The 17,781-nt window shown below is 44.3% G+C and overlaps 1 protein-coding gene across 1 annotated transcript in view; it reads right to left on the minus strand.

Moving 5' to 3' along the window:
- LOC122933979 (vomeronasal type-2 receptor 26-like) overlaps positions 1–17,781 on the minus strand; it is a 44,166-nt gene that overhangs the window by 6,127 nt on the left and 20,258 nt on the right. Inside the window, exons 4-6 of the mRNA XM_044289070.1 lie at positions 13,506–13,797; positions 8,405–9,226; positions 5,860–6,078 (exon numbers count right to left, since the gene is read on the minus strand). Of these exons, the coding sequence (XP_044145005.1) occupies positions 5,860–6,078; positions 8,405–9,226; positions 13,506–13,797 (1,333 nt within the window). The remainder of the gene's footprint in view (positions 1–5,859; positions 6,079–8,404; positions 9,227–13,505; positions 13,798–17,781) is intronic.

Here is a 17,781-nt window from a genome sequence, read left to right on the forward strand (position 1 = left end):
CGTAGCTAGTCCGCTGTGGAGTGAAACAGTACAGTGAGTCAGTATGACATGCAGATGACAGGCATCACTCTTAGAATTACTCTTAGGCATCACTCTTAGAATTACTTCCCACTACACTTATTTGGTCAGTTACAGGGCCAAAACTGACCAAACAACTTGTTTGAACTTATCCTTATAGGTCAATGTTAGCGTTAGGTATAAAGAACCGTGCAGTGGCCCAAGATTCTACCATAGAGTGAAAGAGCGCTCTCCTTTTACACAGTCGTCACCTGATTTTACATAGATTGCTAGAAAACCTGTTCTGTTACTCGCTGATACAAGTATCAGGCCCATGGCAGAGTGGATAGGGTGTCAGAAGTAAGTTTGGGTTGACATCACTGTTTATTTTTCCCTTCTTCTGATCCATCTGAAGAACAAACCAAAAAAACGGATCCTGTCTTTTGAGCATCTGACTTCACACGGTCTGTTTTTGGTCAGCAATTGATCTGTATTGGTAAGGCCAAAAAAAAACAGGAGCGGGTCCAAAAAGAGATGACACAAGATTGGAATATTTGCATGTCTTCTGTGTTTTAGACCCACTCATGCTTTTGGCTTTCAAATCATGATCAAATCCTGTTCAAAATACTGCCCGAGTGATAGAGACCTCATGCTCAATTTGCATAAGTTTTGGTCATTTGCATCTGAAATCTGTTTTATTCAGATGGAAAAGAAGTTTCTATCATACGGTCAGTATTTGGTCAGCATTTCGCATCAGTATTTTATCAGTATTGGTAAGGCAAAAACAGGAGTGGGTCCAAAACAGGTATGTGTGATGGAAATATTTGTGTCTTCTGTGTGTGGATCCACTCCTGCTTTTGGCTTCCAAATACTGACCATGTGATAGAGGTCTTATAGATGCTCCAAAGACAGAATCTGTTGTGTTTTTCATTTTTTGTTTCTTCTTACAGATCAAAAGAATGGTAAGATAAACGGTGATGTTAACAAGGCCAAACAGGGACACTAATGGCCCCGTCACAGAATGGTGAGGGTGGAAACAGCATGAGGAGTCAATATAGTGGCCCAGTCACAGAATGGTGAGGGTGGCAACAGCATGAGGAGTCAACATAGTGGCCCAGTCATAGAGTTGGGAGGGTGGCAACAGCATGAGGAGTCAACATAGTGGCATTGCACTGCAATCAATACAATACTGCCAGAGTGATCGAGTCTGGGGCATCAGGCACCAGTGAGTGGGAATCCTGTCTGATCCACGCCTGATTCATCTTTATAAGAGTTAATTTCTCAATATTTTGTGTTGAAAGAGTTCTCTTTGGGATAACTATATTCCCCGCAGCTAGTTGTGGCCACAAGTAAAGTTTGGCTGCCCAGTAGTCCAGGGGATCTTGGATCTTGGGTGGCAGGGTGCAGTCCAAGTATGCAACCACCTGCTTATTCAGGTTTTGCTCCATTTCCTGTGTAATGTGCCGGAGTGCCATTGCCACTCCTTTTGGCACTTTGCTACAGTCTCCTATGTGCTAATTCATGGCATCAATTGCATTTGTATCATGTCCTTAACACTCTGCATATTTATTCCTGTAACCTTGTAATATTCATGTAATTTGCTTGGTCTAGCACAAGGTGGCAGCAACACTTGGCAGTGCTAGTTACAGGGAATGGACTGGATTATCCATTCTCTCTCTCTCTCTCTAGAGGGAGAAGGAGAGGAGGAGTTAACGAGACAGGGTGAGTTTCAGTCTACCCCTGTAAGGGGAAGGACGAGCTGGCCTGTCCTAGCCAACCTTATCACTAGAGGTTGTACATTTTGGTTGCATGTCCCCTCCTGGGCTTGCATTGCCTGAATCCAAGCTAAAGCCAGAGCTTGGGGTACTCAAAGCCAGGACAAGAAGTTTCTAGGATTGCCTACAGCAAGAGACAGACTACTACTTCTAACATAGCTGAGCTGAGACAGCTACTCCCTAAGGATACTGCAGAGAGGAGTTTGTTTTGCAGAGAGAGTATTTGCCTGCCATTTGCCTGCTGAAACTTATTGAAAACCAAGATAAAGTCTGGAAACTGTATGGATTATCGTTTATTATCAGTAAAGCAATTGTTCAACCTTATACCAAGTCTGGACTCAACTTTATTCTACTACATCCAAGTTACCAACCCCCTTTTGCACTGCTTGAGACCACACCACGTCTGGGATCCAACTGTATCCAAAGGTAGGAGCACTGTGACACGTGCTACACAACATCTCCAGGGATATTGTGGCCTATTTAACACCATTCTGGCCTTCCTACATCTGGGTACCCATATCATCACTACAAAAGGGAGCCTTGTGCTTCCGCTGCTTCACCGCAGCTGGCGTCACGACTACTTACTCTAACAGAGGTACATATAATCGCAAATACCTCTTGAGGGGTAAGGGATTCCGCAGGCATATGTAGTGGGCCTGTTGCACCTGCTGCTGCTCGGTGGTTTCTTCAGTAGGTGTGTGAAGAAAAGTGTTCATTAGAGACTCCAGACTTCATTTGCTGATGGTGAACCTGGTGCTGCTCCTGTCCCCTATCCCCCTCCAGCAGTCATGGCAGTGGAGCCCGAGTGCAGAGGGTCCCCCCGGTCAGACCTGCGTGAGGATGGGCGATGACGCACATAGGCAACAACCAACCGACTATATATGATGTCTCAATAGTAGTTGAGTTTATCATTCCTCTCAGAAGGTGTAAAGAAGGCCCCCATGTTGGTCCAATAGCGAGGGACTAACATCATGGAAAGCCATTCCTCTGCCGAATGGTAATAATGCAGCATGCATCTGGCCATTTGTGCAAAGGAATCGGAGGGACTCCACTGCATACTGTACAGGCTGTCTGGGTCATAGGCCTGATCTTCCTCATCGCCCTCCAGCTCCTCATTCTTCTCCAGGTTCTCTCCTTTTTCTTGGGTAGATAAACCACCTATTTCTGTACACAGTTCCTGGGAATTAATGTCCTCCTCGGCCTTTGCCAGTTCAGCCCCCACAGGGCTCAGGTGGCCTTGAAATGTAGGCGCCAAATCTCCTGTCCCCTGGCCAGACATATTTATCAGCATCTGCTCCAGGATGTGAAGGAGTGGAATGACATCATTCATCCCATAGTCCTGGTGACTGACAAAACCTTGTCAAAGGGCCTGAGGAAACCTCATGCATGAGCTGCCACTGGCTAACATCTAACTTACATAAGGGAGTACCTCTGTCCACCTGCATCATTAAGACATCGGTCAGGGCTAGTTCTGTCATATATTCCCTGTCCCACAGCCCTAAACGACTTTTTAACACTTTTAACTCCCCTCTACGTTCCCCAGCACCCTCAAATTTCATCTCATCTAAGGACTTTGCCACATACTTCAATCAAAAAATAGTCAACATTAGAGAAAGCTTCAGTGCACAGTTCCCACAGACCCTCTATACAACTGCTCAGTCTTCTTCTCCCAAAACCCACTTCTCCACTATTACAGAAGAAAAACTCTCCACTCTACATCTTGCCACCTGTGCACTTAACCCAATCCCATCTCACCTCATCCCTAACCTCACCATAGTGTTTATCCCAGCTCAGCTAACTCATCTCTTCAACGTATCACTAACCTCTGGTGACTTTCCCTCTGGTTTTAAACATGCTACCATTACACCCATCCTCAAAAAGCCTGCACTTGACCCATCTTCTTTGTTCAGTTATTTCCCCATATCACTTCTTCCGTCTGCCTCAAAGATACTTGAGCAACGTGTCCATTCTGAACCGTCCTCTCACCTCTCCTCCTGCTCCCTCTTTGAATGGCTGCAATCTGGCTTCCGACCACACCACTCAACTGAGACTATCCTCACCAAAGTCACCAATGATCTACTAACAGCCCAAACCAAAAAACATTACTCTGTCCTCCTTCTCCTTGACCTGTCCTCTGCCTTTGACACTGTCAATTGCTCCCTTCTGTTACAAACTCTCTCATCTCTTGGCATTGCTGACCTGGCCCTTTCCTTGATGACATCATACCTCACAGAGCGGACATTTAATGTCTCCCACTCTCACACTACCTCCTCGTCTTATTCGCTCTCTGTTGGTGTCCCGCAAGGCTCTGTCCTAGGACCCCTGCTCTTCTCTATCTGCACTTTCAGCCTAGGACAGCTCATAGAGTACCATGGCTTTCAGTATCACTTTTGTGCTGATGACACACGAATCTACCTCTCTGGTCCAGAACTTACTATCCAGAATCCCACAATGCCTATCTTCCATATACTCCTTCTTCTCCTCTCCCTTTCTTAAACTTAATATGGATAAAACAGAATGCATCATCTTTCTGCCATCTTGCTCAACCCCCCCCCCCAACAGACCTATCTATCATGATCAATGGCTGCACTCTCTCCCCGGTCAATCAAGTCCACTGCCTTGAAGTGACCCTGGATTCTGCAGTCTCCTTCTGACCACACATCCCAGCCCTTTCTACCACATGCCTCCTCTTATTCAAAAACATCTCCCGCATCCGCGCTTTCATCAACTTTAAATCTGCAAAAATGCTTGTACATGCCCTCACCATCTCCCACCTAGACTACTGCAACATCCCCCTATGTGGCCTTCCATCTAGCACTCTCGCACCCCTCCAATCTATCCTCAATTCTGCTGCCTGACTAATCCACCTCTCACCCTGTTACTCCTCTGCCTCTCCCCTCTTCCAATCCCTTCACTGGCTCCCGATTGCCCAGCAAATTCAGTTCAAAATACTAACAAATACATACAAGGCTGTCCACAACCTGTCCCCTCCCTACATCTCTGAGCTACTTTCCTGATACATCCCCACACGCAATCTCCGATCCTCACAAGACTTACTTCTCTCCTCTCCTCTTTTCACATCTTCCCACAATCGCCTCCAGTATTTCTCTTGTGCATCCCCCATACTCTGGAACTCGCTACCCCAACATAACAGACTCTCACCTACAGTGGAATCCTTGAAAAGAAACCTAAAAAAAACTACCTCTTCAGACAAGCCTACAACCATTGCCCCTGTTGCCTCTATACCGCCTTGACCAACTTCACCTTCACCTACTGTGTCCATACCATGTAAATTGAAAGCCTCAAGGGCAGGGCCCTCTCTCCTTCTGTACCAGCTTGTAACTCGTCTTGTTCATGCTTAGTGCAATTGTCTGTATTATGTATGTATACCCCTTTTCATATGTGCAACTCTATGGAATGAATGGCGCTTTAATAAATTATAATAATACATACCTTATCCCTTTGATCGTGAGGAGTCTCCATCTTGATTGAAGATCCAGCGCGATTTTGCGCGGACTGTGATGATGTCACCATGTCGGCGGGCTTGGTGACGTCATGCATCACCAAGCACAGGATTTCACGAGGGATCTACACTCAAGATGGTGGCATCCAGCTCTTCACTCTCAAACGGAGGAGGCAAGTATGATTTTTTTTATTTTATTTACCCCCATCTCAGGGAAATCGATTTATTACCACGAAGCACGAGAAAATTCGGCTTCACAGTGAATCAAATTTTCCCTGGAATTTGTTTCAAAGTCAATTCGCTCAACACTACTGATGACCTATCCTGAGGATAGGTCATCAGTGAAAGGTCGGTTATACTGCCTTCTCCTTGGAGATTTTTCATGCCCTGAGATGGTCTTCCTTTCTCTGCCTGCATTTTTTGGCATCCAAACAGTTGATAGGATTCCAGGATCTAAAGATTGTTAGAATAGCATGGAAGATATGGAAGTTTTTCAGTGGTTGTTATCGTGAAACCATAGAGAGCTTGTACAGTATGTGTGGTTGGACGTATGTCCACATGGGTGGACACATATTAGCATTCTACACCTGCTCCTATTGTAACTCAGAGTAGCCTCCATCTCACCTTGTTGTTCCTGTTCTTCCATATGATCTTCTCCACTGTGATATTAAATGTAGGAAGACTTTGAACTGTTTTTGCAGATCCAACCTGATAATTTAAGCCAAGGTATCTATTCGTTAAACTGAGCCTATTAACAAGTGTGTATTGAGTGATTAAATCTCCATTTTCATAGAAGAGACGATTTCCAGCATTATCCTTCTGGCTTCCCAGGAACCGGTGAAGCTGAAAGAGTAAAAAACAAAAAATGTGTCTGGTTATTTCCAGGAAACCATGTCTACTGAAGAAGAGCAAACTAGAGGAGATCTGCACGTGTCCTGAGGGGCTTATGTAGAGGTTCATGGCCCTGGTGCAGATACATGCCCATCAGTCATAAACTAAACCCCTTAAAGGGGTTGTGTCACTTCAGCAAAGGCATCCATCATGTAGACAGAAAGGATCTGAAGATGCACTGTATTTAAAGCTATAGGCAGGGATTGGTGGAGGTGAATGCTGCTAAAGAGATTCAACAGCTTGTAAAATGTAAAGGTTCACTTACTTTCTCTCCCTCCCTGCACTGTGGATGTTTACTCAATGTACCCAATAAAATTTACATGAGCGGTACAATTGTCTGTGTGCTATCATTTCAGTCAGATTGTGTTTGTCTATAATAATCAGACCATAATAATCAATCAATGCAGATATCCAGGTCATTCCAAAGGGTTCACTTACTTTTTCTTACAGCCCTATTTGATAGAACTTATTGATCTTCCTCATACCTTTTTTTTCAGCATCAAAGTGACCAAAAAACAGCAATTTACACAGAGTTTCCCCCCAGATACAAATTAAATAACAAGACATTTTTATAGTTTGCATGTGGTAATAAGAGCTACTGCATGAAAACTTGTTTTATTTTTTTTATTTTATTATAATAATTAGTGTTGAATGAATCGAAGTTAATGAGTGGAATCCGATCCAAAGTTTAGGAAAAATTCTATTTGCCACAAATACGAAATTCCTTACACTTACTTGCATGGTAACGAAACAGATTTTTTGTAAAATGGCTTCTGCACATATTACAAAGTTAAGGTAAGAATCCCAGGAATGCGAGATCGCCCAGATAGCCAATCGGCAGCTAGCCAGCCCCTGTGATGTCACAGCCCTATAAAAAGCCTCATCCAGCTCGGTCTCCGAAGTCTCCAACTCTGTAAGCCGAAGGAATCCATAGGAAACGGTGCAGTTTGCATCAATCCCTGTGTAGGGCACAGAGATATCTAATTGAACAGAGCCCACCTTGTTTAATAGACAAGCAATTCTATTACACCTTGATTCTCAAATTGGGGCGAACTGCTGAACCTGCTGAACCGTCCTCCTGCTCCTGTCTTGGTGGAAGGTAATCTTGAATTTCAGATTGCCAGGAATCTGAAACTCACGAATTCTCCGTCGATCTCTTCAGTATCTTGTGCACTGGAAACGTTACTGTCCAGAGGAAAGAATGTGGGTTCCTGTGACCGACGTTAATTCCAGTCGTCTTGTGAAGGACTTTCACAGGGCGCATCCTGACAAAGTAGGCCCTGGGTGTCCAAAGATAACCCGTATAGGGGGGGGGAGTACTGTCACGGTCCCTCCCATGACAGAGGTGAGAAGATCTGAGAGACTGGTGGCACGTGAGGGTATCTGACAGTCTTTCTGTTTTCTCCTTGCAGTATTGTTGTTTGGTAATGACCACACCTCTTGTCAGGTACAGCTTGTGGTCATTACTGAGGCTCTATTTAGTTCTGACTCACACTGCTTACCATGCGGTTGATATTTCCCGCTGGAGTTGGTTGAGCTTGTGTGTTGTTCCTTTTGATCTCCTGCTCCTCCATTCTTCTTTAAGCTAAGTGCATTTTGTTTTGCATTTTGTTGTTCGCTTGTGTTTGTTGTTTTCTGGGCCTCAGGGAGATGCTGGTTCCTTAATCTGGGATGTAAACAGTAGTCTCATCCCCGTCACCACTCCTAGGGCTTTCCAGGGTCTCCAGGGCTAAGGTTACAGAGTAGTAGTATTTCCACATTCTGGGTCTACTCATATTGACAGAAGTCAGGGAGAGGTCTAGGGATTCCTAGGAGGTGACCATCCCTCTCCCTTAGCTTTGAGGCCTAGACTTCCTTCTATGTTTTATCTGGTGTTTTCCCCTCCCCATTACCTCTGACAGATGTACACCAAGAAACATGTTCCCTGCAGGATGGAAAGTAGCTGATTTATAATGTGCTTTGTAATGAATTAATTTGGATTGAAGTAATTTTTTAAAATTTTTTGGCAAAGCGTCCGAATAGAATTTTTGAAAACTTTGCTAATCTCTACTTATAATAAAGGACTTTGGCAGGGCCTAATAGGTGTTCAAAGATGGTAGACCTTGGGGCGTTCATTAGGCACACAACTACCATAAGAACACAAGGGCATCATGGAGCACCAAAGGGGCCCCTTCCTTCTGTCTAACCACTTAGATGCCACGGATTCTATTGAGAACATCGAGGGTTGTGCTTATTAATGGTATCAATAATTTTGCAAGTTGTCCATCAATGTAATTACCTGATGTCTATATCTATGTAGAAGAGCAGTCTTATTAGTAGACCCTCTGTCTGTAGACATGTGCAGATCATGTAGAGCCTGAGCCAATAAGTAAATAGCTTTATATACTCGGTCAGAGAGTCCTATGCCTTTAAAGTTGTAAAAATCGGTGACCCGCTCTGTCCCGGTACAGTTATGTAGAGTTTTGTTGTATGCGAACTGATGGAAATCATTCATACGTCGATCTCTTGATAAACAGTGCAGGTATACCAACCAAATATGAGCCAGTAACATGTCTTCTGGATGATTTATCGTCTGGAACCTTTCATAGAAACTTGTCATGTCTGGTACAGGAAATTCAGAAGGTTCAAGAGCCAGACTCCCATTAAATGTTTCTTTGTGGTGCTCCATAAGACTAGTGATTGATGCAAATGCAGGACCGAGGACCAGGGTCTTATCACGGAGCACATCTTGTATTATCTTTAGCTGATCTCCAAGGAATGGAGAATATGTCCCACAGAGTATTATAACCTGGGCTGAGGACTTTCTGATGATCTCAGAGTTCATTTTTTCAATGGCATCCAGAAAACGTAGGGGAACATACTTTATTTTTATGGTGTAGGCCACACAGATTTCATTAATGGTCAGATATTGTGTCAAAATTTGAACCTCCTCATTCCCACTCTCATCATCTGAAGATAAAATCCCAACCCACGTCCATCTAAAGAACTTGATCAGCTTGGATAACACCAAATAACTGATTTTGACACTTTGACTGGTGCGGTAAAATGTTGGGTAGCGATTCCGATTGTTCAAAACAGAACTTGTAGCACCGTAGCTGATCTACAAAAATAGAGATAACAATAGAAAACTAAGTAGGTAAAATGATCTTATCTTATACAACATCTAAATTATATTTTGAAAACACTTAGAAGAAAGAACAGAATTTCTAAATGGTAAAGGGTTCTAATAAATGAAATCTTGTAATGACCCCTTATCAGACTAGATGCAGATCATTTCTCTAATCCTAGATGCACCAGAGCAATCACTCCTCCTGCAGCTCTGTGTTCCTGGCGGATCAAGGCTGCCTGTGTCTCACTTGCCTCTCCTGGTGGCCATAGCTGCTGGAGTCTTTTTCCACATTCTAGGTTTCTCCTGGCCATCACTACCTGCCAGTTCCTGCTCCGCTGTCTAAGGCTTGCATACTCTCCCAGGCTCTTAAAAGGCACATGTGGCCTGATGTTTCCCTAGCCAATGGCTACATAATGTGGTTTATTTTAAAGTTTTTATCCAATACTATAAACTTCCCCCCCATATGCTGGGCCCCTCCCTGGGAATATACTTACCCCACTCCCTGCGCCACTCCTGGTCCCTGCACTGCCACTACTTCTTCCTGTGCGCTGATTAAAACATCCAGTGTAGGGGGGGGAGCAGCCAATGGTAGGCAGGGAGGGGGACGAGCCTTTCTTGCATTGCGGGTGATGCTAGGGAGGTTCGTTCTCGTCCCTGGCTGCAATTGGCTTGCACGCCCCTGACACTGGATGTTTTAATCAGCACACAGGGAGAAGAAGTTGTGGCGGTGCGGGGACCAGGAGTGGCGCAGGGAGTGGGGTAAGTATATTCCCAGTGAGGGGTCCGGCATATTGGGGGGGCAGCTTATTGTATTAACCCCTTTACGGGGTTGTGCATAAAATATATTACACATTTTTTAGATCTGCACCTTTATCTGAATACTTTTGTAATTGCAAATTTGTTTTCCTTATTTTTTGTCCACCTCACGGAGGTGGTCGCAAGCAGTTAGTTTAAATCTTCAGCTGTCACCAACCATATTGTCTATTAGAAGCTGTGGCAGTTACAGGGTAAGATCTACAGCAGAAAGGACACATCCCTGAGAAAGGATATGCCCCCAAGCTTCCAGCCTGAAAAAAATCTACCAGACAACTGGAGCAATGATTGGGGTGATCTCTGGTAACATGTGAGGTACAGGGCTGGTTCTAGCTTTGTTAGACGGAGAACGTCACGCAATGTGTGAAGTCTAGTCCTGCAAAGTCATTGCTTTGTCCTGAGCTCCTGTCAAGTGCCCAACCTTTGCCTGTTTACCGGATTGACCCTGTGCTGCCTGCCCTGTCTCCTACCTGATTTCCATACTGAGCCTGGGCTGCTTGTTCTGACCTTCTCCCTATTTATGGATCTTTACTACAGTAACTCTGTCTACCCTGACCTCGGGTTATCACCTGTCCTCGCTCTTGTATGGTACCTTGGTGCTACACACCACTGTCTCTTAACTCACCTGTGTCAGATGTCATTGAACAGACCCTACTGCAAGATGCAAAGACATGAAGACCACCTAGACCAGTGTTTCCCAACCAGCGTGCCTCCAGCTGTTGCAAAACTACAACTTCCAGCATGCCGCACAGCCAAAGGCTATCTGGGCATGCTGGGAGTTGTAGTTTTGCAACAGCTGGAGGCACGCTGGTTGGGAAACACTGACCTAGACAATGCTCTTAAGAGTAGCCATATGTAAAATTGATTCTTACACCTTGATTCTCAAATTGGAGTAAATATCCTGTATAATATAACCATTATGGTGGTGTCCACCTGATTTCACAGTTAAGCAGTTCCAATGGTAAATTGCAAAAACTCATGCAAATTGACCTTGAGACCTCTATCACAGGTCAGCATTTTGCATCAGGATTTGATCAGGATTTGGAAGCAGGAGTGGGTCCAAAACACAGAAGACATGCAAACATTCCAATCATGTGTCATCTCTGTTTTGGACCGACTACAGTTTTTTTGGCCTTACCAATACTGATCAATTACTGACCAAATACTGACCGTGTGAAGGCAGATGCTCAAAAGACAGGATCCATTAGTTTTCTGGTTAATCTTCTGACGGATCAGAAGAAGGGCAAAATAAACTGTGATGTCAACACAAACTTATTGCTGACACTCTGTCATGGGCCACTACGTGGATCAGCGTGTACCAGAACATGTTCTCTAGCAATCTATGTGTAATCAGCAGATGGTGTAAAAGGGGTGTGCTCTTTCACTCTATACAGTGCCTTGCAAAAGTATTCACCCCCTTGACTTTTTCATGTTTTGTTACATTACAGCCTTAAGTTCAATGTTTTGTTAATCTGAATCTTATGTGATGGATCAGAACACAATAGTCTAAGTCGGTGAAGTGAAATGAGAAAAATATATAAATAAAACTATTGGTTTTGAAATAGAAAACAGAAAATTGTCCTGTGCGTATGTATTCACCCCCTTTGTTAGGAAGCTCATATAAAGCTCTGGGGCAACCAATTACCTTCAGAAGTTACATAATTAGTGAAATGATGTCACCTGTGTGCAATTTAAGTGTCACATGATCTGCATTACATATACTCACCTTTTTTGAAAGGCCCCAGAGGCTGCAACACCTAAGCAAGAGGCATCACTAACCAAACACTGCCATGAAGACCAAGGAACTCTCCAAACAAGTAAGGGACAATGTTGTTGAGAAGTACAAGTCAGGGTTAGGTTATAAAAAAATATCCAAATCTTTGATGATCCCCAGGGTCACCATCAAATCTATCATAACCAAATGCAAAGAACATGGCACAACAGCAAACCTGCCAAGAGACGGGCGCCCACCAAAACTGATGGACCGGGCAAGGAGGGCATTAATCAGAGAGGCAGCACAGAGACCTAAGGTAACCCTGGAGGAGCTGCAGAGTTCCACAGCAGAGACTGGAGTATCTGTACATAGGACAACAATAAGCCGTACGCTCCATAGAGTTGGGCTTTATGGCAGAGCGGCCAGAAGAAAGCCGTTACTTTCAGTTAAAAACAAAAAGGCACGTTGTGAGTTTGCGAAAAGGCGGAAGGGGCTCGGGTCTAAAGAGACTAAAATGGAACTTTTCTCCCATCAAAGAAAACGCTATGTCTGGCGCAAACCCAACACATTACATCACCCAAAGAACACTATCCCCACAGTGAGACATGGTGGTGGCAGCATCATGCTGGGGAGACTGGGAAACTGGTCAGAGTGGAGGGAAAGATGGATGGTGCTAAATACATGGATATTCTTCAGCAAAACCTGTCCCACTCTGTGCGTGATCTGGGGCTAGGACGCAGGCTCACCTTCCAGCAGGACAATGACCCCAAACACACGGCTAAAGCAACACTTGAGTGGTTTAAGAGGAAACATGTAAATGTGTTGGAATGGCCGAGTCACAGCCCAGATCTCAATCCAATAGAAGATCTGTGGTCAGACTTGAAGATTGCTGTTCACAAGCAGTGATGGCTAGTTCGCATTGTTTGCCCGCGAACATATGCGGGCTGCCATCTTTTTTCACAAGTCCGGCGAGGCACAGGTAAGCCCTTACCTGTGCCTGTTCGCGAGCCGGTCTGAAAACAAGTGCGGTCAGCGGGAGCAGGCAGTTCTGAGAACAGCCACCAGGGGCCTTCATCGGGCTGTTCTCGGAACTGCCTTCTCCCGGTAACCGCATTTGTTTTCAGACCGGCTACCGGCACAGGTAAGGGTTTACCTGTGCCTCCTCAGACTTGTGAAAAAAGATGGCAGCCCACATATGTTCGTGGGCGAACAATGCGAACTGGCCATCACTGTTCACAAGCGCAAACCATCCAACTTGAAGGAGCTGGACCAGTTTTGCAAGGAGGAATGGGCAGAAATCCCAGTGGTAAGATGTGGCAACTGCTCATAGAGACTTATCCAAAGCGACTTGGAGCTGTGATTGACGAAAAAGGCGGCTCTACAAAGTCTTGACTTTAGGGGGGTGAATAGTTATGCACATCTTCAAAGTTGTGGGCATGTTCTGTAAATTAAATTATTCAAGTCCTCAAACAATCCATGTTAATTCCAGGTTGTGAGGCAACACAACATGAAAAAGTCAAGGGGGGTGAATACTTTTGCAAGGCACTGTAATACAATCTTAGGCCACTGCACGGTTAAGTCCATTATACCTGACACTAACATTGACCTGTAAGGCTGAGTTCACACTTCAGTTATTTAATCAGTTTTTGACCCATAACCGAACAAATAAGATTCTACCAGGCCCTTAGTATCAACAAATGTGTGACTACTGGTTATTATAGTCAATAAGAGAATGCCGCCTACTTGTGAGTATCGGTATAATGCCAGGACCTCAGCGATGGACACTGTGGTTGATGAACTCTGATCTCCAATAAAACCAGCCACGTTCCTCATTGCTCTACAGGAATAATTGGGGACGGTCATTCCTGGTCCTGATAGAATCTGTAGGACACTTTTCACAGCTTTATTGCTGTCGGAGCACGAGTCAAATATGTGATATCCCAGAGAGACATTAGGTAAAATTGTCTGATCTCGGTTAATTTCCTCAATGGCGAAACGGAAAGTCAGAAGGTCCTTGTAATACTGAGGCACGGGTCTGTGGATACATTTTCATTGGTGATGAAATTATGTAAATTAGAGAAGCTTTGAATCACACACATTGTAGAACAGTAGAAATGATGTTCTGGTCAAGGACCATAGACACCTAGACATGGACTTTACGAAATCAGTTAAATCCTGGTAAATCACTACATGACCTTGAACCTCTGATTACTCAACTCCATGACCAACATTTGTCCAAGATTCAGTCAGTCCCCAATTACTGGCACTTCCCTCAGTGTAAAATATCTGTCCAGACAGAGAGTCAGAGGTTGTTTGTGCCCGGGCAGAACACCTACATGGCCCCTGGCTGTGCGGACTTGGTAGTCCAGCTGTTCTCTGCTGTTGTCACACTCACCTGTAACTATATTCTTGCACCCCAACTTACATTGACCCATATTAGTGTAAACTACATCTGCAGCGTCCAACATGCGTCTGGGGTTGAGATTGCAGTGCTCACCTGGCTAGATTATTTTATTCCTGGGATGCTGGATTTTTCCTGTTCTATTTTTGCTACTGGGGTTGTTTTTAAGTAAATTTGTTGTGACGCCAGTTGCATTGAAGCAACAAGGGACAGAGTCCCCTTAAATAGATCGTGTTGGTGGTACCCAGGTGTAGGAATGCCAGAGTAGGGTAAGGTAGCCTATAATGTCCATTTAGATGCGGCTTTGCACGTGTCATGGTGCTCCTACCTGGATACGCTGGAACCCCAGTCGTCGTCGGGCGAAGCAGAGCAAATAGGAGAAATAGTTGGTGAAGGGGATGATGAAATAAATTGAGTCCAGGCGTGTATTGAAGTTGATAACAGCTTTACTTGAAGATAGCTATAGGACCAGACTAGGGCAAGGTTAATCAAACACTTTATTTACAGATGCCTAGGTAGGCAAATAAACCTATCTTGGCCCAAGTCAAATTAATATATCACTTTTATTGGATATGCGTTAAAACCTAAATAAGGACATAGAACGTTATGGTACCGACCATTGAAACAAAAAAGTAACTAGGATATTAAAACCACAGCCACCAAACCACTGTTATTGACATTGGCTTAGTAACTTAGGAGAAAGGAAAAAAGAAAAGAGAAAAAGAAAAAGGGTGAAGACAGGAGGAAGGGGGGAACGTGCACAATCCCTACCCCTGAAAACGTGAGGGGGACTTAATTGCCCTCCCACGTAACCACTTTATAACTGCAGTAAGATCTATTTGCCTTGCTTGCACATCTGCTACACAGGTGTACTGGTGTGCGACCTGTATCATCAGCACACCCAGGCAGATATAGGTGCTGTCTATCTCCTGCCTTTTAATCCAAACGTGGATGACACTATTATTTCTCCTAAAACTACCAACTACTATCTATGGTGAGCCTGTAATCCATCCGGACTACTCATGGAAGCTACACAGTAGAGAGGTGACCGCACATTAAAACCTAACTCTGCCCCCCGACATGTTTCGCCAGTTACACTGGCTTCCTCAGGGGTAATGGGCAGCAATGGATGACATCAAACACCGGAGCCTAAAGTAGTGAATATACTGATTGACAGGTATTAGCTACCTATCCTTCATGGGGGAGGTAGAAGCCTCAGCCAATCTAAATCCGACACTGAAGCTGGACGCCGTATCATAGGGAGGCCGCCGTCACCACAGGAGGGCCGCGTCATTACTGGTGCGCTGACCCTGCGGCGCATACACTGTTTCTTGGAGAGGCCGCCGTCGCCACCTATTTGCGTCATCATTGGTGACCAATCGATACGGCGCATGCGCAGACGAAACGGCGACCGCAAGATGCCGCACGCACGACTGCGCATGAGTTGCGCAGCAACAGGCTGCGCACCAACTCAGAACCCTCCTATTCGCAAGAAAGGGCTAGAGAATACGTCAACAGACAGATGGTAAATCATTGGCATAGGATGAGTGGTAAAAATCAAACGCCTGACACAGATCACAGGCTGTCCCAAATAGATACCCACATAGTATTGGTGACAAAACCATTCCCACCACTACCAAGGGGTAGTAGATAACTGTATTTTAGCTTATGATAATTACAGACAATACATTAGTTGCAGACAATTTATTAGTAAACCAGTTATCTTATTGAAAACCACTGGCAGTGATGTGATTATAGTAGGCAAGATTATAAGTACTATTTGAGCCTGCCTATATCACACTGTTGCTCACCTATATATTCCTGATATCAGTTGTAAAGTGTCCTGGCTGTATTAACCACCCCAATGATGTCAGACCTGTCGCTAATATTAAATACGTGTTTGAAATTAGATATTGTAACTCTGATATAAAATATTAAATCCATATAAATATCAATCCAATGTTAATGTCATAAATACTAGTCTGTCTCAACGTCTGATTCAGACCTCGATGGAAGCTAACATTACTGAATTTACATGTGAAATAACCACAAATTAATAAATTTTCCTCTCATGTTTATAAGAAGGCAGTAAATGCAAAGCCTTCATTGAGCCCCTTTGGGCTACGACTGTCCAAGCGATATATCCACCTGGTTTCTTCTTGTAGAAGAAGCACGTCCAGGTCCCCTTTCCTTGCACCCAAAGATTTTTTACAGATACCCCAAAATTTGAGTGTCCTATAATTACCACCATGATGGGTTCTCACATGTCTGGAGATTGAGGTATCTGCCGAGGTATTGATACTACTGATGTGTTGACAGATCCTTCTCCTAAACTGTTGGGATGTTTTGCCAACGTAAATCTTACAGCAAGGGCATTCAATGGCATAGACAATACCTGTGGTCTTACAATTGATGTATTGTCTGATCTGATACTCTCTTTTATCAACAGGATTAACAAAAGACCGGCACTTCCTGACGAGCGGACAGAAAATACAGTCACCACACGGGTAAGTACCTACTAAATTTGATTTCAGCCAGGTGGTCTTAGGTGGAACCGGACGAAAGAAACTATGGACTAGAGCGTCTTTTAGATTTCTGCCACGCCGATAGGTGACACTTGGATGTTGTGTAATCACTGCCCTCAGGTCGTTGTCCGCCCACAGAACATGCCAGTGCTTCCTAAGGATACCACATACTCTTTTATTTTGAACATCATAGGTGCCAATGCACCTGATTGTCTGTTTGCTGGAATCCTTGGGTGGAGTAGTCAGGAGCTCTGTCCTGCTGGTATTGCTTGCCCTGGCATATGCTTGGTGTAACACCTTTTTAGGATAGCCCCTAGCTCGAAACCGATCATATAGGATCTTACTTTCTTTTTGAAAGGTAGCTTCGTCCGAACAGTTCCTGCGGGCCCTAATGTATTGGCCAACTGGTATGCCTTTCCTGAGGGGCCTAGGGTGGAAACTGCTCCATTCTAGTAGGCTATTCGTCGCTGTGGGCTTACGATGGACTTCTGAACGAATGTGGCCATCAGGATCCAGGACTAATTTCAGATCCAAAAAATTAATAGTGTTTTCGTGTATTTCTGACGTAAATGCCATACCTATGGCATTAGAATTAAGCGCTGAAACAAAACAGTGACATTTTTCAATTGTGCCTTCCCAGAGTACCAGTACATCATCGATGTACCTACCCCAAAATAATATGTGTTGTGTAAAATCAGATAAATCAGATGTGAAAACAATGGTGTCCTCCCACCACCCTAAGAACAGATTAGCATAATTTGGTGCGCATTTACTTCCCATCGCGGTCCCAACAGTTTGTAAATAATAGTGGCCGTTAAACAGAAAGTAATTGTGTGTGAGTAAAAAACGAAGGAGAGTTAAAAGAAACTCATTATGTGCACAAAACTGAATACTCTTAGTTGAAAGATAAGTGGATACTGCCTCAATCCCCAAATCATGCCTAATATTTGAATACAAAGCCTCAACGTCGAGACTGGCCAATTTAGTTACTGGGGTTACCTGAATGTCCTGGAGCCTGGTGACCACATCCTTAGTGTCCCTAATATATGAGGGCAAACTGGGCACAAAAGGAGCAATAAATCCATCCACATAT

This window comes from Bufo gargarizans, chromosome 4, assembly GCF_014858855.1.
Source record: "Bufo gargarizans isolate SCDJY-AF-19 chromosome 4, ASM1485885v1, whole genome shotgun sequence".
NCBI classification, from domain to species: domain Eukaryota; kingdom Metazoa; phylum Chordata; class Amphibia; order Anura; family Bufonidae; genus Bufo; species Bufo gargarizans.